The 17,592-nt window shown below is 38.7% G+C and overlaps 1 protein-coding gene across 2 annotated transcripts in view; it reads right to left on the bottom strand.

Annotated features, from left to right (window-relative positions):
• Positions 1–17,592, bottom strand: part of cdin1 (CDAN1 interacting nuclease 1) — a 165,836-nt gene that overhangs the window by 57,515 nt on the left and 90,729 nt on the right. For both annotated transcript variants that reach the window (XM_073040099.1, XM_073040100.1), the window contains exons 9-10: positions 17,332–17,397; positions 2,566–2,671 (exon numbers count right to left, since the gene is read on the bottom strand). In XM_073040099.1, coding sequence (XP_072896200.1) covers positions 2,566–2,671; positions 17,332–17,397 — 172 coding nt within the window. The remainder of the gene's footprint in view (positions 1–2,565; positions 2,672–17,331; positions 17,398–17,592) is intronic.

The raw sequence follows: 17,592 nt of genomic DNA, 5'->3' as shown, positions 1-17,592 counted from the left end.
TCTTGCTAAGCAGCCTCACGTACAGCACCTTGTCAAAGGTCTTCTGAAAACCCAAGTATACCACGTCTACTGCATCTCCTTTGTCTACCCTGCTTGTAATTTCCTCAAAGAATTGCAATAGGTTTGACAGGCAAGATTTTCCTTTCAGGAAACCATGCTGGCTTTGGCCTATCTTGCCTCCAGGTACTCTGTAATCTCATCCCTAACAATCGATTCCAACAACTTCCCAACCACTGATATCAGGCTATTAGGTCTATAGTTTCCTTTCTGCTGCCTCCCACCCTTCTTAAATAGCAGAGTAAGATTTGCAATTTTCCATTCATCCGGTACAATGCCAGAATCTATTAATTCTTGAAAGATCATCATTAATGCCTCCGCAATCTCTCCAGCTACTTCCTTCAGAACCTGAGGGTGCATTCCATCAGGTCCAGGAGATTTATCCACCCTCAGACTATTTAGCTTCTTGAGCACCTTCTCAGGCTTAATTTTCACTGCACAAACTTAACTTCCCTGACACTCCTGAATGTCCGGTATATTGCAGACGTCTACCACTGTGAAGACTGATGCAAAATACGCATTCAGTTCCTCTCCCATCTTTGCATCTCTCATTACAATATCTCCAGCGTCATTTTCTATTGGTCGTATATCTACCCAACTCTCTTTTACCTTTTATGTGTTTAAAAAAGCTTTTAGTATCTTCTTAGTTGTCAGCTTCCTCTCATAATTCATCTTTTCCTTCTGAATGACCTTCTTAGTTTCCTCCTGCAAGTTTTTAAAAGCTCCCCAATCCTCAATCGTCCTATTAGCTCTGGCTTCCTTGTATGCCCTCTCTTTTGATTTTACTTTGGCTCGCGACTTCACTTGTCGTGTACTTCTTCCCTTTGAAAAAATCTTATTTGGAATATATCTGTCTTGTACTTCCCTCATTTTTCACAGAAACTTCAACCATTGCTGCTCTGCTGTCTTTCCTGCAAATGTTCCTTTTCAGTCAACTTTGGCCAGTTCCCCTCTCATGCCATTGTAATTTCCTTTATTCCACTGAAATACCAACACATTGGATTGTATTTCTTCCTTCTCAAATTTCAATGTGAACTCAATCATATTGTGATCACTGTTCCTTAAGTGTTTCTTAACCTTAAGCTCTCTTATCATCTCCAGATCATTGCACAACACCCAATCCAGCACAGCTGATCCCCTAGTAGGCTCAACAACAAGCTGTTCTAAAAAGCCATCCCTAAGGCGTTCTACAAATTCTCTCTCGAGGTCCAGTACTGACCTGGTTTTCCGGATCCACTTTCATGTTAAAATCTCCAACGATTATCATGACATTGCCTTTCTGACACACCTTTTCTATCTCCTGCTGTAACTTGTAATGCACATCCCCACTGCTGTTTGGAGGCCTGTATACAACTGCCATTAGGGCCCTTTTACCTTAATCCATAGAGACCCTACACCTTCCAATCCTATGTCATCTCTTTCCAACGATTTAATATTATTTCTTATATACAGAGCCACACCAGCCCCTCTGCCTACTAACCTATCTTTCTGATATACCGTATATCCTTGAACGTTCAGCTCCCAATGGTAGCCATCCTTTAGCCAAGTTTCAGAGATGGCCACAAAGTCATACTTGCCAACCTGCAGCTGAATTTCAAGATAATCCATTTTATTCTTTACGCTGTGTGCATTCTGATTCTAAAGGAAAGAAAGCAAGCTCCTTCTTAATTCACTCATTTCTAACCTCCGATAACTCTACACCTTTTATAAAGAAGAAGATTTGGACAATTTAGAATACAAGGCAAAAGAAAGAACGTTTCCACCTAAATTACTTTATGTATGCAGTTTATAATCAAAATTAAAGAATGACTATTAACTTAATTTTATCCTTTTGCTATCACCAGGTGCAACATATTTGGAACTAACATGTACCTTGTGCTGACTATTCTCACATTTTGATTGTGTCCTCTGCCAGTGTAAAGCATTGTGTTGTCTGTTGCTTTGCCTGATGCCAGATTTTATTCCTACTCTATTGCTGTATCTGTGGAATCACATATATGCTCTTTAATTTAAACAACACACAATAAAATTAGTTGAATTAATTAGGTGACAGTAACTTTGGGATTTCTGAGTTAAACCAAGCATATATGGAAACCTCAAACTTGCTCTCAGCCTCAATGCATAATAATGCTGAAAACCAATAGTTTCATTGTCACAATAACTGCAAAAATATGGGCCACTATCTACTTTTCAGAAAGTATAGGTTCATGTGGAACTGGGATAAATATTCCCTTTTCCAGTTGCTCAGAATTAGCAGAATTCATTAGATGCATTGTTAAGACTTTGATGCCAGTAATAATTACTGTACATAGTTCTCCTATGATGGATGTCAATTTTGTAGCCAGGGATTTATAAAATATGTTGAAATGAACTTCAAAGGAGATTTCAATACAATGAAGGGTTGAACCTTCAAGTATAATTAGCACGGAACTATTGAGGACAGTGTTTTCTCAGAAAACATGTAAACAGCACCATTTGTACAAGAAAAATGTTTTATACAAAAGGCACCTGTTCCAGTAGCTCCAGAATTGGTCCTGCAAGTACGATTGGTGACTACATTCATCTCCAAACGAGGCTTTGCTTTCAATCCAATGAATTACATGACCTTCAACAGCTATAATTAAACAGAACATATAAATATTACATTACTCAATTTTCAATTAAATATTCGAACATTACATGGCAAAGTGAACAGGTTAACATCAAGAATTATTAGAGAAACCCATCTGCTTTATAAGTTAGATCCCATACTTTCTTTTAAAAACTCTTATTACTGATGCCTCTACAAACACAAATATTACCCACACACACTCCAATGCCATCATCTCTTCTTTTCAGTTAGCTTGAAATAAAGATCAAGAAGAAAACCCCCAAAATTACACAATTAGCAAACTAGGGAGGAATATGTTATTCAAATCCATACAGATTCTATAGTTGTACCATGGAGAACATTCTGACAGGCTGCATCACTGTCTAGTATGGAGGGGCTACTGCACAGGACTGAAAGAAGCTGCAGAGGGTTGTAAATCTGGCCAGCTCCATCTTGGGCACTATCCTACAAAGTACCCAGGACATCTTTAGGGAGCTGTGTCTCAGAAAGGCAGTGTCCATTATTAAGAACCTCCAGCATCCAGGGCATGTCCTTTTCTCACTGTTACCATCAGGTAGGAAATACACAGAAGCCTGAAGGCACACACTCTGCGATTCAAGAACAGTTTCTTCCCTTCTGCCATCTGATTTCTACAAACCCCATTTCCAGAAAAGTTGGGATATTTTCCAAAATGCAATAAAAACAAAAATCTGTGATATGTTAATTCACGTGAACGTTTATTTAACTGACAAAAGTACAAAGAAAAGATTTTAAATAGTTTTACTGACCAACTTAATTGTATTTTGTAAATATACACAAATTTAGAATTTGATGGCTGCAACACACTCAACAAAAGTTGGGACAGTTAAAATAAGATTGAAAAATGCACAGAATATTCAAGTAACACCGGTTTGGAAGACTCCACATTAAGCAGGCTTGACTGGGTATAAAAGTAGCGTCCATCAAAGGCTCAGTCTTTGCAAGCAAGGATGGGTCATGGCTCACCCCTTTGTGCCAAAATTCATGAGAGAATTGTTAGTCAGTTCAAAAGGAACATTTCCCAACGCAAGATTGCAGAGAATTGAAGTCTTTCAACATCTACAGTACATAATATTGTGAAAAGATTCAGAGAATTCAGAGACATCTCAGTGCGTAAAGGGCAAGGTTGGAAACCACTGTTGAATGCGCGTGATCTTTGAGACCGCCATGCTATTGTGACAATTATAGCCACCCGGGTTCGGGAGTACTTCGGAAAACCACTGTCACTTAACACAGTCCATCGCTGCATCCAGAAATGCAACTTGAAACTGTATTATGCAAGGAGGAAGCTATACATCAACTCTAAGCAGAAATGTTGGCGAGTTCTCTGGGCCCGAACTCATCTCAGATGGACCGAAAGACTGTGGAACCATGTGCTGTGGTCAGATGAGTCCACATTTCAGCTAGTTTTCGGAAAAAAACGAGCGTTGAGTTCTCCGTGCCAAAGATGAAAACAACCATCCTGATTGCTATCAGCGAAAGGTGCAAAAGCCAGCATCTGTGATGGCATGGGGGTGCATCAGTGCCCACAGCATGGATGAGTTGCATGTATGTGAAGGTACCATTGACTCTGAGGCGTATATTAGGATTTTAGAGAGACATATGTTGCCATCAAGGCGACGTCTCTTCCCGGGACGTCCACGCTTATTTCAGCCGGACAATGCCAGACCACATTCTGCACGGGCTACAGCAGTGTGGCTTTGTAGACAGAGTGCATGTGCTTGACTGGCCTGCTGCCAGTCCAGATCTATCTCCTGTTGAAAATGTATGGCGCATCATGAAGAGGAGAATCAGACAACGGAGACCACAGACTGTTGAGCAGCTGAAGTCTTATATCAAGCAAGAATGGACAAAATTTCCAATTGCAAATCTACTTCAATTAGTATCCTCAGTTCCAAAACGATTAAAAAGTGTTATTAAAAGGAAAGGTGATGTAACACAATGGTAAACATGCCTCTGTCCCAACTTTTGTTGAGTGTGTTGCAGCCATCAAATTCTAAATTTGTGTATATTTACAAAATACAATTAAGTTGGTCAGTAAAACTATTGAAAATCTTTTCTTTGTACTTTTGTCAGTTAAATAAAGGTTCACGTGAATTAACATATCACAGATTTTTGTTTTTATTGCATTTTGGAAAATATTCCAACTTTTCTGGAAATGGGGTTTGTAAATGGACATTGAACCCTTGCACACTACCTCACTTTTTTAACACTGTATACAGTATTCTTGTTATTGCACATTTTTAAAAATCTATTCAATATACCAAATTGATTTACCTGTTTATTTATTATTTTTCTCTCTTTGCTAGATTATGTATTGCATTGAACTGCTGCTGCTAAGTTAACAAATTTCATGTCACATGATAATAAACCTGATTCTGATTCTGATTATAGCCTGCACTCAATCAGAATATTAGGATTTATTGAAAAAGCAACAGTTCTTTGTCTTTGGAGCCTAAGCAGCTATTTGTCCCCCAGTCATCATCACAAGAACAGATGAGAAGGGCATTCACACTACAGCTGTGTAAAAAAAGAGGTTGACCCATGATGCTACAGTATACATAGAAAGAAATGTCTTTCTTTATAAAATACCAAATGACAAGAAACATTAATACACCATTGTTGAACACAATGCCCATTGTGGTACTGAGATGCCCAGGAAGTGAGGGAGAAGGGAAGATATCAGTCGAGGCTGTGTGGATTGGAGTATCAGGACCTTAGGGACCAGAAAATGAATCAGATCCAGATGGTTCAGACTCCTAAGAGCTTGGCTTCGTCATTCAGCTCTCCTTCAGTACTGGCAAACCAGGCCTCTGATTTGCAGTAAATTTCGCCTTCTGCATATTTTATCTCTATTTTCCCCCTCATTTCTACATGTATTTGAATAGGGAGGATACGGAAGCAAAATCAAAAACTTCGTAAACAACATGACAAATATGCAATCAATTTTCTAATGAAATTCTCATAAGTAACATTTGTAATCACAACAGAACTTCTGAGCTTAAACTTGTCACATTGATAGTGAAAAAGCCTTGCCACTCTTATTTCTACATGTAGAATTATTGATCATTTGAAATTATGCACAACTGCCAATCTTTTTTTTGAACTATGTTATTGCCCAGTTCCTCTTCTGGAAAGGGTTAATTTAATATAATAATAACAGCTTCTTCTGCAGTTCTATTCAGGACAGATATGAAATACTGGATGGAAAATGTTTTTTTCTGATCTCACTTCAGTCTTCTAAACTTTAAACAAATAGCCCAGAATTTTATGTTTGTCATTTAATTCAAAAAGATTGTTTACAGTCAGCAGTTTAGGAATTTGATATAATCTCGCTCAGTTTTCTTTTTCTAATGATTGCAAGCTGAGAAATGAAGTTGAAATTTAATTCAAAATGTTATAAAAACCTCTGGTCTCAATTTTACTATTCATGCCAGGAAAACCCTAACAATTAGACTGTAACAACTGGGATTTCCACTGGATATAAGATTAGTGTAATCTGAACTTTACCATTAAAATGATTAAAGAGACAGAGGGATGATAAAATTGAGATATGTATCTCCACTCTCAACTCCCCTTTTAAATGCTTTTTAAAACCTCTCTTTGACCACATATCTGTTCCAATATGTCTTCCTGGAAGTCATTGCAAAATTATACCATTTATTTGGTAATACTTCCATGAATCATGTTGGTATAATGTGGAGCCTAATTTGTGAAATTATCAATTTGTTTTTCTGTAGAATGGCATCCTTTCCCTTGTAGTTAAAAATATATTGTAAAAAGTGGCATTATTGTGAAAATTAAAATTCCAAATATTCATAAAGAATATCTCTACTTATAACAAATGCAATAACATTGCTCAAACATGAAGTAAAAATATACATGATCTCTCTTGTTGTTCATCAATCTCAAGCATTCACTCTTAGAAAGTCTCTATTTTTTGAAGTTCCTTCTTTTTGTCTCCTCTCGCCAATCTATCATTCCATTTTGATCAGCCGTCACATTTGATCTCTATTTTTCCCCTCACTTCCATAGTAATCTGTAGTCAGATTTAGATGCATTTCATTCTTACTGCAGCAAAAATAATTTGTTTTTCTCTTGGCATCAGACCAATTCTCAAATTCATTTATCTAAAATCCATAGAAATACTGGGGTCAAGTTACACAGGTAACACCCTAGCTATTCCAGGCAAGTCATCATGTAGTGTTTGTTGTGCCTTCCTGCAGATTTTACAGTGGAAAATAGTCGAAAATAATATTAAACATGCATAAAAGTCACTTTCAATTCAGTAGTTCATTAAAAATGTACTCTGGATCTGATCTCTAGCTACAGCCGTTCTCATTCAAATGTCTCTAGGTTTCAACGCAAGGACTTGAGATATCATCATCCTGAGTTCCTGCCTGACCCAATACACCACTGTAAAGAAGCACCAGCATATATTTGGAAAAGTGATAGCCAGTAATGCAGATTAATTGTTAATTACTGACTCCTTTACTGGGGATAAAAAATAAGCCACTTTTTTGTGCATGGTCTGCTTACAGTGTCAGACTGACTACCGGTAAATGCAGCAGATTGCAACTTTATACAATTCTTTTCAATTTTTTAGTTCAGATATTGCTGATAAACCAGAATATATATCATTGACTCCACGCTGCTCTTGAAAAAGCAGTGAGAACAGTAGTGCCTTTGCGGGTTATTAGGTAGATTTGACTGGGATCTTGAGTAGCAAGACTGAGGGAATGGTGATACATCTACAACTGGAAGGGTGATTCGATTATGGGCTTGTTGGCCTCATTTCTCTTAGTAACTGAGGTTGTGAGTTTCTGTGATACAATCAAGGAAATTTGCCCTAGCTGTTGCAGTCCATCTTGTAGATAGTACACTCTACAACTACAGATAGACCACAAATCAGGAATATTGCATTGTTTAACACACACAAAATGTAGGAGGAACTCGGCAGATCAGGCAACATCTATCGAGAGGAATAAACAGTTGATGTTTCAGACTGAGATCCTTCATCAGGACTGGAAAGGGGGGGGTGTTCAGAGGCAAGAATTAAAAAATGTGGGGGAAGGGGAAGGAATACAAACTGCAGGTAATAGGTGAAAGTAAGTAAGGGGGAAGGTGGTTGGGTGGGGGTAGGGAGGATGAAGTAAGAAGCCGGGAGGTAATAGTTGGATGAGATAAAGGGCAGGAGGAGGAGGAATCTAATGGGAGAGGGCATGGACCATGGAAGAAAAGGAAGGTGGAGAACCAGAGGGAGGTGAAAAAAGGAGGAAATGGAAAAAGACCAAAGGGGAAGGGCAATAAATTACCAGAAATTAGAAAAATCGATTTTCATGCCATCAGGCCTGAAACAATCCAAAAGGAATATGAGGTACTGCTCCTCCAACTCGTGTTTGGCCTCATTATAGCAGTAGAAGAGGCCATGGTTAGACATGTCAGAATGGAAATTAGAAGACCATGTCTGAATGACAGCCTTCATGTCGCAATCACCTCAACAATAAGCAAATGCTTTGAGAAGCTGGTCAAGGACTAATCTGCAGCATGCTACCACCCACACCGGACCCCTTACAATTCGCCTACCGACACAACCAATCAACAGATGACTGAATAGCCACAGCTCTACACACCATCTTTACACACCTGGAGAAGAAAGATGCTTGTGTGAAAATGCTGTTCTTAGACTACAGCTCAGCAGTTAACACCATAATTCCCTCCAGGCTCGACAAGAAGCTCAGAGACTTCGGCCTTCACCCTGCCTTGTGTAGCTGGATCCTGGACTTCCTGTCACATCACTGGCAGGTTGTAAGAGTGAGTCACCTCTGCCCCTCAACACAGGAGCCCCTCAGAGCTGTGTACTAAGCCCCCTCCTTTAATCTCTGCATACCCTTGACTGTGTTGCCACCCACAGCTCCAATCTGCTAATTAAATTTGCTGATGACATTACACTGTTTGGCCTAATCTCGAATAATATATGAGGCAGCCTACAGAGAAGTCATCACCCTGATACGGTGGTGTCAAGAAAACAACCTCTCCCCCAATGTCGCGAAAACAAAGGAGCTGGTTGTGGACTACAGGAGGAATGCAGACAGGCTAACCCCTATTGATATCAATGGATCTGGGGCTGAGAGGGTGAACAGCTTTAAGTTCCTCGGCATACACATCACCGAGGATCTCACGTGGTCTGTACATGCTGGGTGTGTGGTGAAAAAGGCACAACGTCACTTCTTTCACCTCAGACGGTTGAAGAAGTTTGGTATGAGCCCCGAAATCCAAGTAACTTTCTACAGGGGCACAACTGAGAGCATCCTGACTGGCTGCATCACTGCCTGGTACGGAAACTACTTCCTTCAACTGCAGAGAGTGGTGCAGACAGCCTAGTGCATCTGTAGATATGAACTTCTCACTATTCAGGACATTTACAAAGACAGATGTGTAAAAAGGGCTCGAAAGATCATTGGAGACCAGAGTCACCCCAACCACAAACTGCTCCAGCTGTGACCATCCAGGAAATAGTATCACAGCATAAAAGCCAGGGACAACAGGCTCCGGGACAGCTTCTTCCACCAGGCCATCAGACTGATTAATTCATGCTGATACAATTGTACTTCTATGTTATATCGACTGTCCCGTTGTACATACTGTTATAAATGACTTTAAATTGCACATTTAGATTGAGACGTAACGTAAAGATTTTTACTCAGTGTATATGAAGAATGTAAATAATAAAGTCAATTCAATTCAAACTGAAATGGGTAGCAACTGGGAGATATTGCCTTTTGCAGAGGCAGAGCTCAGGTGCTCAGTAAAGTAACCCTCCAAACTGCATGATGCCTCACTAATGTAGAGGAGACTGCATTGGAAGTACCAAATACAATAGATGAGCAACATACACCAAATGCTGGAGGAACTCAGCAGGCTAGGCAGCATCTATGGAAAAAAGTAGTCGACGTTTCAGGTTGAAACCTGCCAAGGTTTTGGTATGAAACGTTGACTATACGTTTTTCCATAGGTGCTGTCTAGCCAGCTGAGTTCCTCCAGTATTTTGTGTGTGTTGCTTGGATTTCCAGCATCTGCAGATTTTCTCCTGTTTGTGATACAACAGATAACCCCAGCAGACTTATGGGTGCAATTCAGCTCATTTGGAAGGATCATTTGAGGTCCTGAATGGTCGTGAAGGAGGAGATGTAAGGGCAGGTATAGTACTTGTCACATATGCAGGGTAAGTACCAGTACAGAGATCAACGAATAGTGGACAAGGGAGTTGCGTAAAAACTGGGGGGCAAGGGAGGGAAAGATGTGCTCAGTGTTAGGATCCTGCTGGGAGATGGCGGCAGTTACTGAGAATGATGTGCTGGATATGAAGGCTCCTGGGGTGGTAGATAAGGACAAGGGGAACCTTGTTATGATGGTGGGAGGATGGAGTAAGGGCAGATGTGTGGGAAATGGAGGAGATGTGGGTGAGGGCAGCATTAATGGTAGTGTTAGGGAAATGCTTTTACTTGACAAAGAGGACATCTCAGATAGTCTGGAATGGAAAGCTACATCTTGAGAACAGCTGCTGCAGAGACAGAAGAACTGAGCGAAGGGAATAGCATGCATACAACTGACAGTGTGGGAAGAGGTATAGTCAAGATAATTACAAGAGTTAGTTGGTTTGTAAAATATGTTAGTAGATAGTCTGTCTCCAGAGATGGAGGTAGGTAGAGCAAGAAAAAGAAGAGAAGTGTCAGAGATGAACGAAGTAAATTTGAGAGCAGGGTGGAAGTTTGAGGCAAAGTTGATGCCTTTCCCACCCACCCACCTTCCCCTGATCTCACCTATCACTTGCTTGTATTCCCCTCCTGTTCTCCTTTTCTCTTTTTTTCCCATTCCTCATTCTGGTTACCTTCTCACCTGCCTATCACCTCCTCTAGTTACCTTCCTCTTTCTGATTCTTTCATGGTCCAGTGTCCTTTCCTATTAGAATTCTTCTTCAGCCATTTACTTCTTCCATCCATCTCTTCTCAACTTCTTATTTCATCACCCTTTCCCTCCACCCAGCCATCTTCCCTCTCAGCTATCTTCTGCCAGCTTGTACTCTTTCCCTTCCCCCACCTTCTTATTCTGGCTTCTGCCACTTTCCTTTCCAGTCTCAATAAAGGCTGCTGGGCAAAAAAGTCAACTTTTGGTGGAATTATCCATTTACCTTTCTGTAGAATTCTGGATATAGTCTTTGTTTATAAATCAAGGAATGACATTCCCAGCAACAAACACAAAATGCTGAAGGAACTCAGCAGGCCAGGCAGCATCTATGGAAAAAGGTACAGTCAACGGTTCGGGCAGAAACCTTTCGCAGGATTGAAGAAAAAAAGCTGAAGAGTAGATTGGACCTGACATAGATTGGGAGACTGCTTCGACTGCCAGAACAAGTGAGATCTCCCAGTGGTCACTCATTTTAATTCCACTTCCCATTCCCATTCCGATATATCCATCCATGGCTTTCTCCACTGTTAGGATAAGCCACACTTAGGTCGGAGGAACAACACCTTATATTCTGTTTGGGTAGCCTCCAACCTGATGGCATGAACATTGTTTTCTCAGACTTCCAGTAATGCCCCCCTCCTTCACCATTTCCCATCGCCTTGTCTCTCTCTCTCATGTTATCTCCTTGCCTCCCTCTAGTGCTCCTCCCCCTTTTTTCTTCTATGAGCTTCTGTCTCTTTCACGAGTCAACTTCCTAGTTCTTTGTTTCATCCCTCCCCCTCCAAGTTTCACCTATTGTCTGGCATTTCTTTTTCCCCTCCCCCACCCTTCAAATCTACTCCTCAGTCTTTTTTCTCTAGTCCTGCTGATGGGTTTCTCTTTTTCATAGATGTGGCCTGACCTGCTGAGTTCCTCCAGCATTTTGTGTGTGTTGCTCGGATTTTCAGAATGTGCAGATTTTCTCTTGTTTATGACATTCCCAGAAATTAATTTGGTAAAAATTTAGAAAGCTGGGCAAATATCCTGATGAAGGGTCTCAGCCTGGCATATCGACTGTTTACTCCTCTTCATGGACGGTGCGTGATCTGCCGAGTTCCTTCAGCTTTTCATGTGTTGCTCCATATTCCCAGCTTCTGCAGAATATCTTGTTATCTTTATCATATATTTAAATATGTTGATTGATTTAATGTCAGCTTTGACAGACAAATAAAGATAATTTCTTAATCCATCCAAAGCAATTTGAAACAAAAGAATAGATAATCAATATATTGTTATTTATTTTCTTTTCACTCCTCCAGTTCGCAAGCGAAAAATGTTGTCATTAATATAATTTCCTTTGTTCGGCAGTGATTGCAAATACTATTTGCCAAACATGCATGGGCCAAAAAAAATGCAGCATATACAACTCAGCAAGCCCTTGAACTTCCTGTGGGACAATGATTTATTTACATTATATCAACCAAAAACTAGCAGCCTGCTTAATTCAGGCCACTGATATTGTTCAGAAGCAACCAGTTAGATTAATTGTCACGGATAAATGATGCACAATGTTTAGAGGACACACAATTCAAAGAGTTACAAAAACATTTCTAATTTTTTTTGGGATTGTGGTAGGATACCCAACAGAAATGAACTGGAATAACCACTAACCCTCCAAACAAAACTTCACCATATTGCTATTTAAACAAATAGTTTTTGCAGCTATACATTTGCTCACAGACTTGATGGCACTGTGATTTACAGTAGTTTGAATGTAACAACAGAATAGCACACTCTAATGGAGATCCCTCACCTTTGGATTAAGGCAATGGTGTGCTTCCTTGACCCAACATTGAAGAATTCTTACTGCTATGCACACGGTTTAAACACAGATTAAGTGTAAATTAAGACTTTTATTTCAAAATCAACAGGTGCTATGTTTAATCTGAATATAGCAAAATACTCAAAGAACTTGTCAAGAGCATCATCAACTCATAATTCTAACTCAAAACGAACATAATACAAAATTAAACAAGCAAAACCTTGCTCAAAGAGAAAGGCTTTAAGAAGTTTGAAGAATTTAAAAGCAAATATCACAGCCTAAATTGAGCTAAAACCACACTACATTTGATGTACAATTAGCATAATGAATGCAAGGCATGAATTAACTGACTCGCGATATCCCTGGAAATTGTGAACTAGAGTTAGCAGGGGCTGATGGCCATGAAAGAATTAAAAAAAATAAGGACAAGTGTTTTAAGACTTAAATATTGCCAGAATTGGAACCCCAATGTAGGCAAGGGTGTAAAGCAGAATATTTCATATAATATAGAATCACTGGTGGCATTGCTGCTCAAGAAAGACAAAGAAATTATTTTGACTAGGTATCATTACTTCTGTACTTAAGATCTGCAAAAATATGGATGAAACAGATATCAAATCCCGATTTATTTGTTGGGAGCAGTAATGCAGGATACAGACTTGTGGGAGCTTGTTGACAGTGTCAGGGGTTCCATCATGAATATAAAGTTAAAGAAAGTAAACTGGGTAATTTGGCATGTAGAATGTTACTCAGATCTGATAAATAAATGAGATCAATTGATTCTTTGAACCCACCTGGTGACCTCAAGGAATTTCAGTACATCCCACAGGATGAGTGGTAGATAATATGGTTGTATATCACAACTAATTTTTTAAAATTTAGGGACAACTTTTCAATTCACAAACTTGTTCCATTTACCATGGAAAACTTAGGTACACTTAATTCTAGACACCAGGTGTGTTACTACAATCAATGAAATACCAACATTGTCTTTTTAAAAGCTACATAATGAGTTTGTCGATGCTTGTATGGTTGCATGAAACAAATCAGGCACCAATTGTACTTAATGCGAGTTACTTCAGGATATGACACAAAATTAGGTTATTTGCTTGCTGTCACCACCTTCTCTACACCTGAGGGAAATAATGACAGAAAAGGTGCAAGTCAATTCATGATGCAAGCTGCAGCAACCACTTGCAATGTGGTTGATAATCATAACTTATCATGTAGGCAGTCTAACAAGAACACTGATGTCTCATTTGTTCAATAAATGGATATATCTTTCATGTCCCATTTGAATGTGTTTTTGGAATATTTACATTACAGTGAATACAAGAAGACAACAGCTTCTTTGGTCTCTTGTTGGGTTTTCCACAGTTATCACTCTGGTAGTCAAATTTGTGATCATACAGCAAAAATATATTAATGCACGGAAACTGTTCTTCAAGCAACAAAAAGGTTCTCCTAGATTATAGTTATTTTTCCCTAACTTCCATAATTTCTACAATGGCTTAGAACAGAACAATACAGCTCTGGATAGGCCATTCAACCCACAATTTTGGGTTGATCAATGCTAATTTATAATAAATGCTCTCTTTCTGTTTATCAAAGTTCAAAGTAGGTAAATCAAATACAACACTAAGATTCATCTTTTTGTGTGCGCGCACACAGACAGACAGACACACACTCACTCACTCAGGCTACCTTAAAAAAAGGCTTAGTGAATGTATTATCACACCCAAGTAATGAACTGTATGCTAATAGCCACTCAAGACAAAACTGTCAGAGACTTGGGCATGGTCACCATGAAGGACTGAGAATGGTTTACAGGTAGTATGCATTAAGCAGATTGTACTTGCCATGGTAAAATGTTAGGCAGATGAGTAGAATAATAAGCAGGAAATGAAGTAGGTGAGCTCTGATGAGATGAAAAACCTGGATTATGCTCACCAAATATTAGAAAGCAAATACAAAGTAGATATTTAAAATAATGAAGAAAATTGAGGTAATTATGAGAGAAGATTACAATACTTTTCCTAGAACAAAACAACAACTTTAAAATTAGAATTTTTATATTCGTATTGATATTGTACCTTTCTACACCTTTGGACATCTTTAACATTTCACAGTTCTTTTGAAGCCTATGTAATATTCTGATGTAAGCAAAAAGTAACCAATTTGAAACTTAAAGCAGAAGCTCTTCATATAAAGAACAGTGCTTCAGAAAGTCAGAGAAACAAAATAAACAGATGTTGTGTAGTATAGTGAGTTAACCATGGGCTTCATACATCAGTTAACATAGAACTTTGGTCTGTCATTTTTTTAGACATGGCTAACAAAATAACAGGCCAAAATTCTGTGTGAACTGAAGTATGAAGCCAGTGGTTAACCCACCATACAACACAACATCAGGTTTCAAAGCAACAATAATAACTCAAAACAGCAAGGGCATTAAAGCATCACAATCAGTCTGTTTTGGGTGAAAGAAATCTTTCCTATGATAGGGGAAGATGAACAATTCAGAAAACATATTCATAAATTCTCCATTTCTGTGAAGTTAAAAATGCATCATTGTCAAAATATTCATGATTATTCTAGACCAAATCCCCATTTCTATAGCTCTCAAACTGTAAAATATACTATATTAGAAGACAACTATCACTTGATCCAGTAATCATGATTCAAAGCATTTACACTTCATTTCAACTTTTTAGTCACTTACCTACATGAAGAATGTAAAGGCATTAACATATTTGGGAAATGAAAATAAAGATATTTTTTATTCTTCTCCAGTTTCCCCAATTCACTTGTTGCACTGGGAAATAGCACAGCAGTGGAATTATTTATGGATTGCTCCATTTAAGATATTGCCACAACAGGCAAAACTGCATCATTCTGTGTGGTAAACTTCTATTGCACTAAAACTATTTCATATTTACTCAAGTGATTTCATATCAATTTCTACGTTTTGCTCTGATTATTGGTAAATTGGCTTATTATTGTCACTTGTGCGATGGTACAGTGAAAAATTTGACTTATGTACTGTTCATACAGATCAATTCATTACAACAGTGCTTTAAAGTAGTACAAGATAAAATAATAAAAGTGCAGAATAAAGTGTTACAGTTAGGGAGAAATTGTTTTGCAGGTAGACAATAAGGTCAAGAGTCCATTTTGTTATACTGGAAGATCTTTCAAAAGTCTTACAAAAGTGGAATGGAAAGTTTGTGTTGTTATTAATGTTGTGTCTTTATTATACATCTAATTACTACATGAAAGATATCAGCTGAAAGTCATTGAAGATGAGGTGAAACATTGCATCAGCATGTTTTATTGCAAGTTTGAGATTGCTGGGTTGAAATCAAAAAGTGATTTCTCTTAAACACAAGAAATTCTGCAGATGGTAGAAATCTTGAGCAACACACACAAGATACCACAGGAACAAAGCAGACCAGTCAACAATGAAGGGTAACAAATAGTCAACATTTCAAGTTGAGACCCTTCATCAGGACTGGAAATGAAGGGAGCACAAATCAGAAGGTGGTGTGGAAATGGGAAAGAGTACGACCAACATGTCGGTCCATGGCCTCCTCTACATCTATGATTAGGTCAGTATCAGGTTAGAGAAACAACACCTCATATTCCACCTGGTTGGCTTTCAACTTGATGGCATAAAGATCGATTTTGCTAACTTCAGATAATTACTCCCCCCTTTTTATTTCTCTTCACCCCCCTTATTTCTTTATCCATTCCCCATTCTGGTTAACTTCTCACTCCTTTTTCTCATGATCCACTCATCACCTCTCATTGGTTCCCCACCTCCTCCTCTTTATTTCAAGGTCCACTAACCTCTCCAATGAAGATTCCTCCTTCTTTAGCCCTTTACTCTTTCCACCTATTGCCTCTTACATTCCTTCATTACCCCCCCCTCCACCCACCCATCTGCTGTCATCTATCACCTGCAGCTTATACTCCTCTTCCTCACCCTACCTTCTTATATGGCTTTTGACCCCTTCTTTTCCAGTTCTCATGAAGACTCCTGGCCTGAAACAAGGGCTGTTTATTCCCCTCCATTGATGCTGCCTGACCTGCTGAGTTCCTCTGGCATTTTGTGCGCTGCTCAAGTATTTTTGTTCTCGTTGTTTCTATGGCGCTTGTTAAGTGATAGCTTTTCCAGCTTGTCTTGCAAACAAATAATTTGCAATAACAAAAATACATTTAATATGTCTATCCCAAGAGTGACAATCGCAACAAATGATTTTACTATCTACCCTACAAATAGATGGTAAATAGAATGAAAAAGAAACTTTATGAAACAAGATGCAAGACTGGAAGAAGAAATTTAATGAGCTCTCGAGGACAGAAAGATGACAAGTGTACAAAATGGGCTCCATAGTAAAGGAGTGGTCGATAAAAGGAATCACAAAATGACACAACATAGGAAGAGGCTATTTGGTCTGAGGGTGAGCCTGCAGATTCTTTACGAAAACCAACTTGCTATCCCTCTCCTTTGCCCTCTACCCATAGCTAGGCAAATTCTTTACTCTGAGACTTAATTCAGCTGTCTATTAAATGCTATAATTGAATCTACTTCCCACTACAATCCCTTGCAGCATATTCCAGATCCTAACCACTCAATGTGCAAAAAAAAATTCCTCAAACATTTTCAAAGGGTGGGGGAACTAACAGCCTAGGGCATATTGAGCAGAGAAAAGGAGATACGGTTGACTGCAATCACAAGCACCAGAGCTTCATAATGGTTCTTCCAATGCAATTTGCTACCATATCAATCATGTGTAAAATATAACAAATGGAAAATATGCACATTTCATAAATTTATTATTGGTTGGGAACATGTAAACCTGCAGAGACTTACCAACTGGTACCTCCAAAATAATGTCAGGTGTTTTGTCATAGCCTTTGGTGCGTAGCTGATCTTCATCTGTCCAAATAAAGTTTGAAGTTATGTTAATATTGAAGTAGATGAAGATTAAATGAATACCCTAATTAAATGTAGAACATTCATCTATTCAGGTAAGTATCTAAAAACACATAGATATATCAAAATAGAAACAAAATGTTCTTGATTTTGGCATAAAAAGTAAGCTGAGTTTATTGAATGAAATTAAAGAAAGAT

The sequence above is a fragment of the Hemitrygon akajei genome, chromosome 3 (genome assembly GCF_048418815.1).
Source record: "Hemitrygon akajei chromosome 3, sHemAka1.3, whole genome shotgun sequence".
Lineage (NCBI taxonomy): Eukaryota > Metazoa > Chordata > Chondrichthyes > Myliobatiformes > Dasyatidae > Hemitrygon > Hemitrygon akajei.
Note: the sequence above shows the minus strand (reverse complement) of the source record. Positions and strands in the feature narration are given on the sequence as shown.